The sequence below is a fragment of the Chanos chanos genome, chromosome 1 (assembly GCF_902362185.1).
Source record: "Chanos chanos chromosome 1, fChaCha1.1, whole genome shotgun sequence".
NCBI classification, from domain to species: domain Eukaryota; kingdom Metazoa; phylum Chordata; class Actinopteri; order Gonorynchiformes; family Chanidae; genus Chanos; species Chanos chanos.
Window position 1 is genome coordinate 20411252 of NC_044495.1, and position 19995 is coordinate 20431246.

Below are 19995 nucleotides of genomic sequence, written 5' to 3' on the forward strand. Positions count from 1 at the left end.
AAATTAAAAAAAAAACTGCCAGAGTGCACTCTAACCTAAGTTTCCCTGTTTATTTGGGAACACAGGAATGGCTGCATGAATAAACCTCATATCGAGCATTCTTAGGTATGTTCTGACTTCATCCACTTCAGTCTTGCACCTTATAACATACAACAAAACTACTGCCTGCGCTCTGAACCTGGTTGTGACATCCCTCTTTCAGATGATCTCTGTCTTCATGTTCGTCCTTTCATCACACATATGTTCAATGAGTCACTCACCTCAGGCATTGCCTCAACTCCTCTTAAGACTGCTAGAGTCACTTCCCTTTGCAAGAAACCTATGCTTTATCCATAACTCCTCTACAGCCCAATGAGTCTCCCCTCCTTCCTTTCCAAGACATTAGAGTATGTGATCTCCGGTCAAATTTCAGCATGCCTCTCCCAGAACAATCTCTAAGATCCATTTCAGTGTGGATTCAACGCAGAACAGATGTCGGCCATGTGACAATCAACTAAGGAAACCCAAACGCAGAACACAACTCTGGTTGGAATGAAGGAGGGTTTATTGACAGGTTGTAGAATGGAAATGGAAACAGGCAGAGGAAATGCAGGAGGCTAGCAAGGATGCGGACGATGAGCAAGGTTGTAGAGTGGTGAAGTGAGCGAGGCGGAGTAGAGGGACTAAGGAGACGGAGCTGGAGGTTGACAGGCCGGCGAAGGGCACACTGGACGTGCGGAGTGGCTCGGAGGTGATCCTTTCGAGAGAGAAATGGGCAGATAAATACTGATATGCAAACTATCAAACCAATGGAATACAAAGAGAGACCAAGAAGCGAGTTCTACCACACAGGCTGAAACAACGATCTGGCGACGAGTGGATGAAAAACCAGGGTTTAAATACCATGATGTGATGAGGTGACTGATCACAGGTGTGTAGGCAATCTGAAAGTGAAGAGACCACGCCCACAATACACACACGCACAACAGAGAAGACAAACCAACAGGGGGAGCACAGGGAAAAGGAAACACTAGAAACATAAGGAACAGACTGACAAAATAGCCTTAACCATGACAGGCCACTGCTCTGCTCACAGTTTTAGTGGCCAGAGCACCCTCCTTTTTGTCAGTCCTTGTTCTCCTGAACTTATCAGCTGACTTTGACACCGTGAATCATCAGTTGCTTGTCTCCACTCTCTCTGATCTGGGACCCTTAGGCTCTGCCCTCTCACATGCTTTCAACTGGAGTTCCACAAGGCTCTGTCCTGAGCCCCCTGCTCTTTTCTTTTCAAAGCAAGTCTAAAGGCTCTGTCATATTATCTCATGGGCTCTATTACCACTCTTACCCTGGGGACACCCTACTTTTCCCCCCACAGACACTGAAGTAACCCTCTGCATCTCTGCATGCTGGGCTGATGTCTGTACATGGATGTCTGGCCACCATCTCAAGCTAAAAATGGATAAAATTTGCAAGGATGGTCTGCTCCGGGATCTCTACATCACTGTCAATGATACACACTGTCAACACTGTGTCTTAGCACTTTTTCATGTAGTGGTCCATTACTCCATGGGGACATACTGTGTCAGTGTTAATAAGTAAGCACAGAGTTATTCAAGGCATCTTATCTCAAGTTTTACTGAGTACTCTGCATAACTATATGACCACAATGTGAGTACTCTAACTGCTTCCAGTTCTTGTGGGACCTATGTGACCTTTTTTCCATCAATGCAAACTGCATCTGCTCAATTATTTGTCAGTAAGGTGTGTGTGGTGAGTGACCGGCCACCATTCAGGCTCTCATGAACACATACACCCTCATTCTAAGAAGACACAGACAATGCCTCAAAGTCACCTACTGTCTGAACACATCTATATTACATCACCACAGAGGAGTGGATGGCACACAAGCAATTTAATTACAGTTACAAATTAAGCAGAGTGCACTGTCTAGATTTGGTATAAGATCATTACACAGCATAGATCACTGGAATATAATTGGTGGCTTTGTTGCACCAGTCTGTCACAGCCAGATCCATCAAACAAGCACAAGAGTGCAGACACAATGGCTAGAAATGTATCTAATCCACTTTTACTCAGAGGAAAGGATGGACATAATGCTGTATGTTCAGCTCATCCTTGTGTAGGTGTGCGTGTCCTCCCAAGGCGCCATATTGAACAGACTGCTTGTGAGTCAGACACACACTGTGATACAGTGGCAACAAGTGAAACAATGTCACCATCCATCTTTTCTCATTAGCACCTTATGAGAACTCAGACCAGCTGCCAGTGCCTTGAGTCCTCAACTCCATCCCTGCTACTGCAGCCCATCGGCTAAGCCTGGGGGGGGGGGGTGTTGAGTGGGTCATGACAGAGGAGGCAGACAGACTCGCAAACACATCAACATTAGGGGAAGAAAGACAAGCAACAAACATACATCATCAAAAATATGGGAGAACAAATAAACCCACAAAACAAAACCAAAAAACCATAACCACTAAATGAGCATCTACCTGTGAACTACAAAAAAAAAAGGTGTCAAGAGCCAAAACAGTCTTCCTAAGTTGTCTAACCAAACTAAACCAAGAAACCAAGCTGAGCTACTAATGAAAACTCAGAAACACCTGTAGAATTATTCTTCCCACACAGGAAAAAAAAAATATCTTTTAACAACAACATGCTTTTTACAAGAGTCCATTTATATGATCTACAAAAGAACACAACCTATTCAGTACAATTTGTCTAAAAAAAATCAGCCTGTTTCTGAAATGGTTGTCACCAAATACCAAGAGACGTACTGCCTTTATTTAGGACTTCCTCCTGTCTTCAGAGCAGTAAGGGAGTTGATAACTTGACAACACTGTGATTAGCTGGTAATTAAGATGGACATCTCCCTCAGTCAGTCACATGAGGACGGATGAAATAATCAAAAAAGGTTGAAGAAAAAAAAACAGCAGCAGACATATTACAGGTATTAGAGATAATGTACAGTATACACTGATATTCTAAACGCTATAAGGTAGCGGGTCATTACACCCATGAAGGGGAAAATAATGCACATGCCTATTTGGAAGCATTCAGGGGGTGCATCTGACAGCACGCTGAGGAAAACACTCATTCTGAAATGTAACTCTGTTGAGAATGCGACCTTGAAGATTCATGGTGAGGACAAGAGGCAGGAACAGGTGGTCACTACACAGGAGAGGGAAAGGTTTTGGCTCTTGTTCTTGCAGTTAGGCCTGAAGCCAGGCCAAAGCCACAGCAGAGACAAAAGTCGCAGTCATACCACTCCATCTCCGTTTCAACTTCACTATAAGACCTCTGCACCCAAGACTAAAACAGGTCTGACTGTCAGATAGTGAATGTCAGAGCAAATCTCTCAATCAGTGCAACTATTTTTACTATAATTATAATTAACAAATTTTCTGAGAATAAGAAAATCTGTGATCAGCAACAGAGGGGCAGACTACTGCTTACTAATTATCATAATTGAAGGCCCGAGACAGAAACGTACATGTCAAAGGGAAAAGAGGAGAGCTGGGCATTTTACATTAGTTCATGAATCCGGTGAACTTTGTTGTCATTGCCACAGCATCAGCATAGTGTACTCTCTCAACATGTGTTTGTCCCTCATTCACTTCATAGAAGTTACAGCTATTGTCAACATTAATCAGAAAGAAATTGACTTGACACTCCATAAAGCCAAGAAATGCAACCAACAGTGTAGAAAACTATGCTAGCCATGACCTCGGAAAAAAAGGACAAGCTGATAAGAAACATTTGTGTCAATTCATTATGGACTTGCACAAGCTCAAGAGAGAAACAGCCATGTGGTCTCCACAAAATAACGAATCCAATTATTATGAGATTAGAAAACAGAATGAATGGAGGATTAGTGCAGCTTAAGACAGACCTTATTTTAGCATTAAGGGAGAAGAGACTGAATATCTGGGGAAAGAAAGTGAGTAAATATCTCAAAAGAAAGCAGAGTAAATTTCTTGAGATGGAGCTTCATCCAATTTAACTCTGTTCATCCAAATTTACTTCTTCAATTTTCTGAACTCGGTGGTCACAACCACGGAAGAAATGTATTCACCACGGTACACTCAGTAATAATAGGAAATCTCTCGTGTCGCGTTTAAGGAAAAATGGAGAACAGCACATGTGTGAATTACGGAAATAAAATGAGTATAAATTCTCTTTACAGCACTGTGAAATAACATGTGACGTTTTCCCATGTCAGAGAAAACTGCATCATTCAAGGCACTATGTTCCAGGGCACCTGTGCTGAGAGCCTAAGTCACAATAGAGCCTTTTAAATCATCGGTAAATAGCAAGTCACATAACCACTGCTCTCTCTCCACCTCTCAGGGTAGCATAGAAATGACAGTAAATGATCGATCAGTAGCTGTCCAAGGTCATTTCCAACAATCATGCTTAAATCATGTACTCAGGTACAAGAGCCGAGACCCAAGCTGTCACTCGGTCTTCAGTCAGGCTTGGTTGATGGTCTTTGAAAAGGTTCTTTGGGGTCCCAGTAGCTCATTCCGTAATGTCCCTCTCTTCTCCTCCTGTATGTTTCACTGCTCCCTCACACACTGGAGGAGGAGACAGTGATAATACAGCACAGCAGAGGACACAAGGAAAGTGTCCCGATGCGACATTGTAAAAATGCTGCACTGAGGAAAGCTGTGTGGAACTCTGGGTGTGACTGGCACTGAGTATATTCATACAGGACTGGAAAAGACCTCTCATGCAACAGCGACTCATTCGGCATCTTCAGGCGTAATTCAACAGTCATTAACCACTACCATGAAAGCATGCCACCCCACAGCTGTACGCTACATAAACGTAACCTACTGATAAGCAGCTAAGCACCTTAGAAACTGCTGCACTGGCGTAATGACTTCTTTGGTTTCTGCATGGTGAAGAGGGACTGATTTAAATTAGTACAATAAAAGGAAGGAAAGGAGAGATCAGTGTGAATGTTTGGTTCCATGTAAACCATTCACTGGATGTTTGGATTCAAGTCTCTGTATGCGTACTTAGTGTGCATTGGATTTTGGGCCGGTAACTATGAGGCCGCTGGAACAAATAAGCTGGTCCAGGAAAAGAACTGAAAAAGAACTGACTAAAACAGTCTGGTGTAGTTTTGGAGAGACAATCCAAATTCAGTTTATGGTTCTAATGGTTTTGTCCTCTCCCCCAACGAAGTGTCAGAGATAAAAGAAAGGCCACACTACACTTACTGTCAGACCATGAGTCACCATCAGTATAAAGATTCTATTAACAGTATTTATTTCTCTGAGGCTGCTGAGGCTCCAGTAAGATCAGACATGTGCAGGGCCCATGGGGGGAGGGAAGAGAGGGAAGAGCTTTTTGTTAGTCATCTGAAGGTCATCCATTGTGACGAGGACAGACCTTTCCCATGCCTCCCTCTCTTCGTCTCCTCTCCGTTGCTCCTGAACACGTAAACATGTTGGACTCCTACAGGAAGTCGGTGAACTCTGAGGCTTTAGCCTAGTGAGGCGCTCTATTGGAGGGGCGGCCTGCACAGCATGCTCTGCTGTGATGGCGGAGAGCTGTAACCACACTAATCCCCTGTGGTGAAATCTCAGTGTGGGTGATCTGGGTTTGCTTTCACGCCGTGATCTCCCTTCCTAGGGCGGCATGTTATCCCTTCAGAGACTGAAGGAGAGCCTGCTGTTTATACAGCGAAAGCTTCTGGAATCTAGTCAATGCTCTTTCCTCACTTTGTTTTCACACACAGTTCATGCTCAGAACGCTGACAGATTTTCCTATTGCCACAGCAAAGGGACTTTGTGGTGATTAAGAGTTAAAGAGACACCTTGGTTACGTGAAACTTCAACAAAATGTACAAACGATACATCTTGTTACTTGGAAAACAATATGTACACACATCACTTCAAGTGGACCTGCAACGGCTTGCCAATTCGGCTAGAGTTTTACTGGAAAGTTCAGGTGTTCATGGGAGACACAAAGATGAAAACTACATAAATTTACCCCGTCACCTCAGGACAAAGCCCGTAGACAAAGTGCTTTTCCCAGCACTTTGTATCCTCAGTGCTTTAGTTACCTTGGATCTGGAGTTTTTAGAATTCTCACCAACACAGCATAAAGAAATATACACAAGCAATATATCCTATCACCTCAGCTCAAAACCTCATGAAATTAAGCATGTATCACCATAACCATCTGTTTCCCACATTAGTGCATGGTTAAGGATATTTACGAACGTCACGCATGATCGAAAGAGCCCAGTACATACTGCTTGAAACACTCATCCAGCTTTTTTAAGGGACCATGAGTGTCAAACCCAGATAAATTCGAGAAGATTAAAAGACTCGAAGCTGTTTCAGATAGGATGTTTACATGGCTCCAGCATCCGGAGTGTCTGGATAAGCTACCACTCCAGTTTCAGATCAGGCAGCTCTAAAACATCTGTTTAGCTGTGAGAGGATGGGTGGGATAGAGAGAGGTGGACAGCCAATCAGCCGCTGGTCATTTGAGGATGCAGCCTACCACTGGACAACCTTTGACTCCTGGCCTTCTCCTCTGCATTAGGCTTGTTGTGAAAAGACCTGTTGTGAAATTCTGGGAACGTGACTAAGAACAGCTCCACCAGACCAGCAATGTGAAAGAGGAAGATGAAATAAGGGAAGGGAGGGAAATAGAAATGAGAGAGAGAGAGAAAGAAAGAGAGAGACAGAGAGAAAGAGAGAAATTTAAAATTTCGTATTAATTTCCTCTGCTTTGGCTGTTTCCAGCAGGGTTTCCGTTAGCCGGTAATTACTGGTTTTTGCCTGGTAAAATGTATAAAAAACAATAAATTAAAAACTTGCTGGTCAAAATGTCCGGTAATAATGCTCATACAAAACGTAGCTATAACGAAGGCTATCCCTAAACAAGACATTTGTGTTTTGACAGCGTAACAGCCTATTAACAGCACTGCATGCTGCACAGACACATTGGACACGTTTGATTTCAAGTTAGCAGCAGAGGACTTTGCTGCAATGAAAAATAGGGAAAAATAAAATGTTACCTGGTAACCTGTAGGCTATGTAGGCCTACCCTTTTTCTTAAACAGGATATAGATGTCACAGGTTACAGATGTTTCGTAATAGCCTACATTTTGGCGGCTAATGTTGAGGTTTTTCTCAATCATTACTGTTCGTTTTTCTTAATCGTTACCATTCATTAAATAGTCAAACTGATTTGAGGTCGTTGTCATTTTTCATCAGCCTAGGTGTACATTATAGCCTATTTCTGTTTGTTACATAGACTGTTATTGAAACGTGACCGGTAAGTTTCAAATTTGTCCAGTAAAATAAATCCTTTCCGGTAACCGGACCGAAGAAAAAATCCTAGCGGAAACCCTGGTTTCCAGAGACATTTATTCTGAGTATTCGATAAAACAACACATCTGAAAGTTTAAAAGCAATGCTAAAATTTGCAGGCCATTCAAAAAATTGAAACTGAGCTCCAAGACACAGACACTTTACAAATCACTTGAGGACAGGTAACATTCTAATAGATGAAAATCTCTCTGTCTGTGGGAAAAAACAGACCTGAACAATTTATACTCATCCCTTTGCTCAGGAGGAAAATGGCAATATGCTAAATGGACGAATATAACTAAATGAAGAAAGAGAGAGAGAACGTCCAATTTCTGTATTAATCAATACAGTTATTAGTAGCATTATTAGTGAGTCACAGAGGAAGCTAAAAAAAAAAAAAGGAGTACCGTTGATAGATAAAAACAGGAAAGGAAAGGAAAGGAAAGGAAAAAATAGAATGAGAAAAGAGGCTAGGCACAGACAGATGGAGGAAACACAGCTGAGTAGATTCTGGTATCTGGAGACTCTGCTCAACACCATCCCGGCTGAGACCCATTTAAAACATTTTGAGCTGTGATCTCAATGCACAGAGCCCAGCCACAGCCTCGCTCCTCTCACCCTGCCACCTGGGGTCTCATCTGCCTCTCTCAGCCCTGTCACTAATTCACACAGACCCCACCAAAACACTGCAACCACTCAATAAGCACCAGGCACACAGAGAGCTGATGCTGAAGCAGCATGGTCAATATGGCCGTTTGTATGGCGAACAGTGACATCATCACAGACATGTCACCATTATGGCTGGACTACTGCTGATACAGCACAGCATGCAGCACTGCTGAATGGCACTGCTCAGGAAAGACCAGGAATACTGCATTTGAGCTCTGCAAGGCATGTGTACGCAGGAGCACACTCACAACCACACGAACACAGGCACGCACGGTTGCATGCGCGCGCGCACACGCGCGCACACACACACACACACACACACACACACATTTCCCCCTCTTCTCACTGGAGAAACAAGAGAAAGGACTGAAGGGGATAAAAAAATAACCTTCTTGTGTCATGGGACAGGTTGGATGTGGGGTTGAAATATTAATGCCAGTATCAAATATTCATGTACATTCTCTGTTTAGGGCAAGTTTCAGTTCGTCAGTTCGTCCGCCCGTCCGTCCACCCCCCCCCCCCCCACGTCAGTTCTTTCTGCTTTTTTATGAGCTAATAAAGGTGTTTCTTTGTTAAAGCACACAAGATTCAGTGATGCACTACTAACCACAACTAAGGTTCCCCTCAATGTTTTCCACAGAGAATTCCAGTTCTCTGAACAGTGAGTGGTCTCAGTGACAAAGATGACATAATACACAAAATGGAAAAAACAGGAGACAGTGAAGACCTTGCATGTCTGATGATGAAATAAAAAAAAAAAAAACTCATCAAATTATTCTAAAAAAACAAAGCCACACCGTGTTGGTCCAAAGGTCATTAGCCTTTCTACTTTGTCGGATGTGCTTCCAGTAAGATCGTCATGGCAACAGGAGATAGTGACAGAGTGTCAGTGGAGTTTTCCAGATGACACAATTACCTGCACAGGCCCGTAAGAAGGGCATATCGCTCTCCAACCCAGTATACCATTATCCTGGCCAGACACAGTTTATAATCCCCACAGTGTATTGTAGGAACATGTCTTCTTGTGTTCATGCTAAATGAGAGAACACCTGCAAAACCATGCCAACATGACAACGTGCCTAAACACCCAACTCAGACAATCAGACCCACTCACATCCTGAACAGGTGCTGCACTGTGCTATTTCAGACTGCTTTCACTCCTGCCTACTCTCTTTCTCAGGAAAAGAGAGAGAGAGAGAGAGAGGCTTCCACTGGGATGTGTTTCACTACCACGCACACATAACAGACGTCAACTCTCACGCTGTGGGAGAACCCACGGGTCTGAGAGTTATGGGAGAGGAAAGAGTTAAATCTATTACAGGAGACCAATCAGGAACTGGTGGACCACTATAAACCATAGCACTGAGTGAGTGGAAGGAAGACAGAGAGAAGGTGAGGGAGGGAGAGAGAAAAAAAGGGAGGGAGAAATAGAGGGAGGAGAGACAGCAAGAGTGTGAGTGAGTGAGAGAGAGAGAGAGAGAGAGAGAGAGAGAGAGAGAGAGAGAGATGAGTAGGTAGAGCTTTTAGAGAGGGTGCACTGAGTGGAGGGATGATGAGAGAGAGAATGAGAGAGGGAGGGAGGGAAGAGGAGAGAAGCAGGACTGTCAGTGTTCCTCCGTGACGGGCTGCACTAAACCCCCATCTCCCTGGCTAGCCCACCCTCCTCCAACAGAAATTCTCCATGGAAGAAAGAAGGAGAGGAGGAGTGCAGCAAATAACAGAGCTCTCCATACAGCATGCTTCGGATGATCTCTGAAGCATGTCTCTCCTTAGACTGGAAAATATCTGGGCGACCCGGCCACATACTCACAGAAGACACTGAGGAGACGGCAACAGGACTGTTACAGCACTGCTGCACGGTAAGGAGCTCAAGGGTACTACACTCAGCACAAATGCTGAAATATTCTATGTATCTGCTGCAATCCATGCATAAAACAAAAATTTGGAAAGCTAAAGTCTGGTCAAATGCAATCCCTTGGAAAAAAGAAAAGGACTACTCCAGAGGGTCAGCTAAGAGTGAGTAAGGGTAGCTGAAAAGATATTTGAACACACCAGATGTAATGACATGTTTCAGATTGGATGCAAAGCGGAGAGTGGTTCATTGTTTCCAGTGAAAACAGAAAGATGCATGAGCACACATTGTGAGCACCTCACCATTTGCACATTAATCTCTCGCTACCAGAAAGACCTGCAGGCAGCTATGACTCCGATGTATTGTATAAAGGAAAAAAAACAAAAAAACAGTGAATGCTGCATTAGTGCCAGTACACTGATAGATACACCTTCAAACTATTTTGTAAATTTACTCATAGATTAACAAGACTGTGAAGGGTAAGGGTATTGTGGTTAAACTAACTCTGGACATCATCACTTAGATCTCAGCCAGCAGAAGAATCAAAGAGAGAGTCAGAGAGAGAGAGAGAGAGAGAGAGAGAGAGAGAGAGAGAGAGACTGAAATTGTGTGTCTCTGCCATGTATTGCCACTAATCTCTGGAGTACTGAAAACTGCAGGCTTGCTGAATGGTAAAAATACGATGTGTTTTTCTTGTTAGTATTGTCCACTGCGCTCAAAAACACTGGTTGAACAGAACAACAGACAAGCTAAAGACTAGTTAGTCAAAACCAACACATGAGAAGCACCTTCAGGGACACAGAGCACTGGATCCACATGAGCAAAAGGAAACAGTGTAGCCCACCACTGGGAATAAAACAATGCAGCGAACATCCTGCAATCTTCACTGTCTCTCCAGATAAAGTAAGCAAAATCCTGTTAGAATCAGGGATGTATAAATTTGTGTTAAAATGATAACAATTCAATATCTAGTCAAGCAGAGAACAAGCAACTAGAAGTAGCTAATTTGTACAACCGGATTAAATGACATTACCCTTAGGAGACTCTCAAGGTCAGAAACGACTTTAATGTACTTGCTGTCAAAGCAGAGAAACTCTCTTACTCTTGCTCTCTCTATGCTCCAGGACCCTGGGTGTGAAATGAGTGTGAAGCACTACGGATGACAGCGCTCCCCAATCAGTGCCCCCTCATCTACACTGTTATGAATAAGATGAGATAGAAACCTTCAAGGCCACAAGCAAACGGACAGCTGGCATCTGGAACCTCCTTCCTCTCAAAAGCTATTGACCTTGCTGTGATTACTATCCTCTCTCCCTATTCTGTCTGTCCCTTCATCCTGTGCTGGTGGGTTGACGGAGTTTGAACAGTGTCATTTACTCAGGTGGATTACAGGGTGGATGCAGCGAGAGCTGAACTAAACGGACTGAAGGATAAAAGACGTCTACCTCAGACCCCACTGGGACGCTCCAGGATGAGTGTGATTGTTACTGCAGCCTGATGGTGTTTGGACAGACAATATTCTTTGGTGAAATGTGTTTACATTTGAGGCCGGTGACCTGCTCTGCTGTGAGTAAACACTGTGGGAAGTGGATGACCTCCAAGGATGGGCTGCTGTGCTGTCCCTGATCAATTTTGTGACGAGAAATTTGTCGAAACAAAAGACAAAAGGCCTCAGAGAGGTCTGAACACAAGACAGCTTTCATGTTCTGACCACGTGGATGTTACAATGCACAAACACTTCCCACGCTCAGAAGAACAAATGTCTTTGAGTTACACATCCTTTCACAGACTTCTCCTGCACAGGAATACATTGCCATTCTGAACATCTACCAAACTGTTTGTCTTGAATCCGCCTTGGCAACCAGTCATAGTGAATGAGGGAAACTGAGGGATAGTTGGGGCATCTGAAGGTTTTGATCATCTAAACTTTACCATGGTTGGGCTCGACCGAGCCTAAGCCAAAACTTCCATCAACTTTTAGCTCCCCTCCATATCCTTGGCTCTGTATCATTTCATAACGTAGTGCATATATATATGTATATATATATATAAAAAAAACTTTCTGTCTGAGGGGACCAAGAGAGTGCTGCAGAGGCAGGGAACAGCACTCACAAGGAAGGACAAAGTATGGTCTGCTCTTATGACATCCTGCCAAGGTGTCAGCTACTTGGTTGTGGCTGGTACACAAGCTCCTAAAGAGGATAAAGGGCACAAGGGAGGGGTAAGTTATGCCTGTTTATTTACAGCAAGCATGTTGTTTCTGCATGTGGAGGTGGGGAGAGGTGCAGAACATAGGAATGATCCCTAGTATGATGGCCCCTCCTTTCTTTCCCCCAGTTTTGAATGCATGACTAAACAATGTGGTCTTGTAGTTTTTGTGCTTAGTCCCACCACAATGAGGCTAGTGGTAGAGATACACAGCGCCAAAGCGAGAAAACATTCTTTGTTACGACAAGATATGCCACATCTGCAGTTCCCTCAGAAAAACATATGTTCTTTTAAAGATATGCAGACACAGCATGTAAATGGACCTCAAATGCATAATGTTCTGATAGGAGAAAGGTAATCCACAAATGATTACACTCAAACTGAGTCACTCAAATAATGATCAAAAGTAAGAAGAAAAAAAAAAAAAACACTGACTCAAAGAACAAAATATTGTTCAGGGTCTGGACACCCAGCAGATATTGTAATCAATTCCATTCATTGCGTGATACAGAGTCACACTGTTTCACTGTCTACTATACATATGTGAAAGCCTGATGGAGCTTTCCACACTGAATATTTGATTGGAACATTTGCCATTAAAACATGACAAGCACTCATACTAAAACAGTCCAAGACATCCAGGGCAGGGAGTGAAAAACTGTTTGACGTTTGGTTGTTTTAAGCAGTCAAGTGATGCACACCATACACCACTGACTGAAACTCTGACTGAAGAACCCCTGCTGTCTGTCCTCTCCATTCCAGGAGAATGCATACCCCTCCTGTGCTGGAATTCCAAGCCACCATGAGCAACGTCACTGTCCTCGATAACGCCAAACCCCTTGACTTGGACATGGACACGGCTGCCCCTTACCCTGTCAGCTTCCAGGTGTCTCTTACTGGTTTTCTGATGCTAGAGATTGTCCTGGGCCTCAGCAGCAACCTGACTGTGTTGGCCCTCTACTGCATGAAATCCAACCTGGTCAGCTCTGTTAGCAACATTGTTACCATGAACCTCCATGTGTTGGATGTACTGGTGTGCCTTGCCTGCATCCCACTCACCATTGTCGTGGTACTGTTGCCCTTAGAGGGGGACGCTGTGCTTGTCTGTTGCTTCCACGAAGCCTGTGTGTCTTTTGCTAGTGTTGCTACTGCTGCGAACGTGCTGGCCATTACTCTTGACCGTTATGATATTTCAGTGAGACCAGCTAATCGAGTGCTAACCATGGGCCGTGCCATAGCCCTGTTGGGTTCCATTTGGGCTCTGTCTTTCTTCAGTTTCTTGGTGCCCTTCATGGAAGTGGGTTTCTTCAGTGAGGGAAGCTATGAGAGGAACCAAACCATGGAGGTGGACCACACCAACCAGTACTACACTGAGCTGGGTCTGTACTACCATTTGCTGGCACAAATCCCCATTTTCTTCTTTACTGCTGTGGTCATGCTAGTAACTTACTACAAGATCTTGCAAGCCCTCAACATTCGCATTGGGACACGCTTCCATGCTGCACCCAAGAAGAAGCCACGCAAGAAGAAGACCATATCCATGACAACAACCCAGCCTGAGTCTACCGACGCCTCACAGAGCAGTGCAGGCCGGAATCCACCGCTGGCCATGCGCACCTCTGTCTCTGTAATTATTGCACTGCGACGAGCTGTGAAGCGGCATCGGGAACGGCGTGAGCGTCAGAAGAGGGTCTTCAGGATGTCTCTGCTTATCATCTCCACATTCCTGCTCTGCTGGACTCCCATTACCGTGCTAAATACAGTCATCCTGAGTGCCGGCCCCAGTGACTTCACTGTGCGACTCCGTCTGGGCTTCCTGGTCATGGCCTATGGGACCACCATCTTCCATCCTCTGCTCTACGCCTTCACCCGGCAGAAATTCCAGAAGGTACTCAAGAGCAAGATGAAGAAGAGAGTTGTGTCAGTTGTGGAGGCTGACCCCATGCCCAACAATGTGGTCATCCACAACTCATGGATCGATCCAAAAAGGAACAAAAAGGTGACTTTTGAGGAGACTGAAGTTCGACAGAAATGTCTGTCATCTGAAGAAGTGGAATGAGCTACTGAACTTATTTACGGCAAAAAATTAGAGAAATAAATCCTCATCAGGTACTAGTTTGTAAAAAAGGGAAACCACTTATCCAAAGCAGTAATGTATTAAGGTGTATTAATTGTACAGTTTCCATAAGTGGAATAATTTATTACTATTTATTGTTATTACTATTTGTGTGATTTGGTCTCATGGACAGTTAAAATGTGTAAATACTGCATGATTTTTTTTGTTTAAATAACCTTAAACATTGTACATACATTGATGAGCTGGGTATAAGACACAAATGCACAGAAATAGACACTGATGCCCTTGGTTTTTGTCTGTTTATAATAAATGCCCTAAAACAGGTGAAGTGATGTTTTGTCATCTAGTTTCTCTACAACCAATTCATCTCCCTCTCCAAACCACAGCACTTAGCAAACCCCCATAAAACACCAGGTCTGTAATGTAAGAGAGAAGTGATTTATGAAGCATAACTCTTTACTCCAACTAAACATTCTCCATTTGCCTCTACAACAGAAAATGAGACTCCATCAAAGGATGAACATAGGGAGCAAAAAGGAATAGGAGTTCCAAAATAACTACAGCACATTTTAATGGTTACAAATGGAATGACACATGATGGATATATAACAGCCACCCTATTCTTACTGCTTCTGTTTCAGTCTATGAAGATATATCACTGACAGCCTAAAGAAATTTCACAGCTGCTTCCCAGACACAAATCAGCCCTCAGATAAAATGTAAACGCAAAACCACCTTGACTTCATCCCTTTAGGACCAGACTGCCTGAAACATCATAGTAAAAGACACTCACTCTGACCTAACTTGACCTCTCTTTGCCCTTACTGACCTAACTTGCCCTTTCTACTCTTAACCTCTTTGGTATGCCTGTGCACAGCCCTGCTACGAAGCCGATCCAATCACCCACACCCAAACCAGGTCTGCATCCTCTCAAAATCACTTACAGGCCAATGGGCATATCAAACTCCACCTTTTTATAGGATTTTGAGAGAGTGCCAATCTTATCATCCAGAGGAGGTGTTGTGGCTAGATGAGGCTGACTTCAGCATAAGGCACTAGGCAGAGAGTGAGAAGTGGTCCTCAAAAGCTGGCCTGGCCTTATTGGACATTTGCTCTTGTGCACTGGTAAGAGCTGATTTCGTTTGATTATTGAGGGTGGGTGGCAGATAATAGTTATTCCCCATGGCGATGTATATATATGAGTGTAGCTGAATTGGAAGGTCATGGGTTTTCCTGCAGAGGAGCGCCATTACAGTCAAGCACATACCCACAGAATATCGCTATAGCATCTACTGAGGGATAAACCCACAGTTTGATGAACAGGGTACATAGGAAAATTGCCAATTGAATCAATTCACATTGAACTCTATGGAAATCTGTCACAGGCAAATGGAAGCTGTTTCAGTAGTGGCAATTTCACTGTCTGACTCTCTTCAATTTAGGGCTCCATGGAGCAGGTGCAAGTGACTGATGAAGGACTCAAACACATGGTAACACATAATTTGGCCTTCTGAGCTCCAATTAAAACCTTTCAGACACCAAAGGTGGTCCTTTTTACTGAGTAACAAGTGGACAGTCATCCTGCCAATAGGATGTTAAGGTTCTCCAACAATTAAAAAGGGACAAAAAAAGAGATTCACATCACTGGAAGTGGGAACTTTACGTGGGAGATGTGGAGGATCTTGAACTTTTAGAGCAGCTCTGTGGTATCATAACCCGAACCCAGGTGAGAGAAAGGTGTTAAGAATTGTCTCTACAACAGTCTTTCCATGTCTCCAGATTTCAAAGTTACCTGATCAAAGTAGGTCTACAATTCCATTATGTGTAATCTAAATTTGTAATAAGTCCCATGTACCATCTTAGACACGTGGGTAATATCTCAAAAGCAACTTAATATGAAACTGTTGATTGTACCAAGCCTTTTTTTAGTTATGAATCCTACACACATTAAGTTGCTCTCAGTTAGCAAAGACCCAAACACCAAGTTAAGCAGAATATGTAACTAATGTTCTACCAATCTGTTAATGCCAACCTAGTTCAACCCCTTTTGTTACAGAGCACACAAACAATGACAGATCATGGGCCATGTAGCTCTTCCATATCAAAATTGCCTTAAAAACCACCTAACACTCACAGGAAGGGGGCTCTTCCAAACATCTCTTTTAGGAACATGTATATGAACATGAATATCAGCAATGCTTACAGCCAAAAAGGAGGTCATTTAAAGTGCTGAGGTCAACATTCAAACAACTCACCATAGCTTATCTTCCCCAATCAAAAGTCCAATCTGAAACAGTAACTGCACACGTGAAAAATAAATAATCACTCACTCCCTCATTATCTAAGCCACTTATCCCAACTAGGACCTATCCCAGCATTCATTGGATGAAAGGGGGGGAAACATCCTGGACAGGCCGCCAGTCCACCACAGTATAAATAACCAAAAAACAGAAAAAAGAAAGAAATGACATTTGGTTCTGAGAATAATGTGAAGAAAAGGGATAAAATATTTTGTTGCCTAAATACCTCAGCAGTTCAAAAGTGGTTTGATCAAGTGAGGCCTCAAGTCAAACTACTGAAATCTCTCACCAACCACATGTCCACAGTTACTTTCAATAGATGCTTCATGATCCAACTGCCAACTCAACAGATCCATGCTCTCTCTGCAGAGGCCAAAGGGGAAGGACAACCTCTCAGCTCTAAACTCACATGAGTGCCTAGCACTCTAGAACACTCTGAAGGCTTCACACATGACTCGTGTGAAGAGTGCTTTAATTCTGGAACTTCTCAGATGCTTGTAAGGTTATGTAAAGGCAATCACATGGGACCCTGAGGAAGGACAGCTGGTTCAGGGCACAGGGGATGAAGGGCTGCTTTATTGCTCTGTTGTAAACAGGCGGCATGGACGGGTCTCTGAGCCCTGCAGACAGAATTCTGATTAGAAAAAGAGATGGGCCCTCAGCCAATGGAAAGGGCTGCCAGAGGAGGGCCAAATTCAGCTTGTGAAAAAAAAGCAGGAACCATCTCAGAAACCACCCAACAGGTTGTTGCTCTGGACTAAGCATGGACACTGTGGTATGTATCAAAGAAATGTATAGTTATGAACTGAACTTATAGTAGCTAATACAGACTGAATATTTAAACAACAAAGTTCTGACACAGTCTAGACATTAACATTGCCAGAGAAATCTGTTCAGATTTTTACTGAGTGTTGTCTGAATAGGTCTGATAAGTGGTGTTTGAATTGGTCTGATCTGTGAACACTGGCATGCAATTCACTAATTTTTTAATCTTGCCTGTTCAAATATCAGCATGCAGGCAATAGTTCTCCAGTGTTTAGATTCACTTAACTTGCGTTCAAATTTTCCTTCGAAAAAAGCAAGTTTCCTTAAAAACACTGGTTGTTCTATCTAAGCTGTGTCCCTAACCACAACGGATCTCCAATTTATTACATAAGCCTTTCAAAAAGCAATGCTGCTGTTGTCTCTGAAAGTCATTAGGGCAATTGACCTTTATTTCAAGTTGTTCCTCAGGAGGCTCAAAAGAACACTCCTGTAACCCTACAGGGAGACCTCCTATCTCTTTTTTTCATTTTCATGTTAATTGTAGACACCCTCACCCTCTTCCCTTTTTCATTTTCTTCCCACTCTTTTATCTTGCTCTCTCACTCATTCAAGAGAACACTCTTGACATTGACTTGTGGCTTTTATTGCCTCGTGGGCATGCGTGGTGCTGAGCCAATGTGTCGTGACTGACACTTCATCTCTTCTGATTGACAGAGGCGGTTCAAAGAACAGAGAAAAACAAATGGAACTCAGAAGTTCAATGTGAATGACTCCACATGGATTGGATATGAGTACATCAGCATTCATTACTATGGATGGCAGACGGCATCCGAATTTGACATCAAATATAATGAAAATCTATCTGTTCATGAAATAAACCCCCCTGAGATGTGACATCTCATTTTAAAAGAGATCCCATACAGGACACAACCACATATACCACTCACATTATTATCAGACAAATAATGACTGTGCTATTGAGACAGAGCAAAATCATATTCATCCTCATCCCGGTGCTAACTGAGTTAAAGTATTTCTGACAATGATTGGACATGAGAGAGGCAGACTGTTGGATTATAATGTGCAGTCTAATGCTATCAGTCCAAACCCCTGAGACTATCAGTTGAAAGAATACACTTTGATGATAACTTCTTAATGGAAATCAAAGCACGAACTTCACATATGTACATCCAGTCATTCTCCTCCATCATTTTTCTCACTATCATATAATTCCGTGCTGCTCTCTTTCTTTCTCTGTCTTTCACTGTACTGGCAGCACATAAAGCCCAAGCACTTGACATTTATCTGACTTTGATTCCCTCTTCACAATACCAGGCCATTCTCTGCACCCCCCTGGCTAGTCTCAGCTGCAGAACTTCAATCATGTTGTTCCATTTGACAGCAGTCAGATGTGTGTATCCCACCATCCTCCTCTCCAAAGCCTACACCCCTCCCTTCGTTCCCTCCATCTATACACATCGACTGCATTCATTTGTTCATATCCCCATCCAGGTCTCCTTACCTCCTCTCCACCTATGTCCTACCTCACTCCTCTAATTTAAGCACACCAGCTGGTCCTCCAGCACCCATGACACATACTTATCTCTCCTCCCTCCTCCCCCCTCTCCTCTCATCTCAATCCTTCTATCTATTCATCCTTTTATTTACCCATCCTATAAACCTTCTGTATCTCCTCTACATCAGACACATCAACCTATCCTCCCTCTAGCGGTTGACTGGACACACTCATCTGTCCTCCTTTAAGGTTGATCCATCCATCCATCCATCCATTCATCCATCCATACCTGTTCTCTATGCTCCACTGTATGCTATGGAGTGGGTTAGTAGAAGAAAGACCAGCAAATTATATTACACAAGCAGTATGTTGCTGTTATTGCATTAGGGAAGAACAAACAGGGCTGTAACTCAGTAGTGTTATGGTGACATGGCTCAAGAATAAAGGGACCTGAATGTGGCATCCAGCATGTGGAGTATAGCAAATTGGTGCTTCCACACTGCCTGTATAAAAACAGGCAGGTGGCTGCTGAAGAGAGAAGGAGAAGAGAGAAAGAGACTTTTCCCTTTTAAAAGCTTTCTTCTAATCTTTCAAGTAAACAAAGATATCTATCCAAATTTCCCAAGTCATCAAGCATAATGGTCAAAGGAAAATGATTCACCAATTATACATCAAGGACTTGCCATTATTTACAAATTGTCTTGTTTACCTTCAGTAACATCCAAAAAATGATCTGCGCCTCTAAAAATGTAATGCTCCCCAACCACCTTTTAACTGAGCATTAAATAAATGTCTACAGCTTCATCCTCCAGACTTCAAGGTTTGAAAGGTTAAAAGCAGAGCCAAGGGCTCTGCAGAAAGGTCATTGCCTGTCTATGATAACCCCTAGTAGACCTTAACAACAAAAGAGCTAGTGGCCACAATGCCATTTATACTCTATTTACTGATCCTGCTGAACATCAGCCTCAAGGAAGGAGAGAGGTGGGGGTAGGCAAAAAGAGAGACACCATCTGAATGCGCGCGCGTGTGTGTGCGTTCGGGGAGGGGGGGGGGGGGGGGGGGGTATAGAGATGGAAAGAGATGCGAGATGCTCACAGGAGAAAGAGAGGCAGTGCAGCATGATCAAAGAGGGAAAAAAAAAAAAGCCAAGTCATGGTGAAGAAAATTACAGTCTCTCCATCCTGAATCTTGGTGCCCTAGGGACAGAACTCATGACTCATCAATATTCACTCGTTGTAAGGGACAGGCAGTCATGTGCAGAAGCCAGAGGCACC

At 43.4% G+C, this 19995-nt stretch overlaps 2 protein-coding genes across 2 annotated transcripts in view; one reads left to right on the forward strand and one right to left on the reverse strand.

The window, feature by feature from the left end:
* Positions 1–19995, reverse strand: part of cog5 (component of oligomeric golgi complex 5) — a 70847-nt gene that overhangs the window by 43928 nt on the left and 6924 nt on the right. The window lies entirely within an intron of this gene.
* gpr22a (G protein-coupled receptor 22a) lies at positions 12830–14122 on the forward strand. Its single transcript, XM_030780354.1, has one exon. It carries the CDS (start codon positions 12830–12832, stop codon positions 14120–14122), a length of 1293 nt encoding a protein of 430 aa, XP_030636214.1.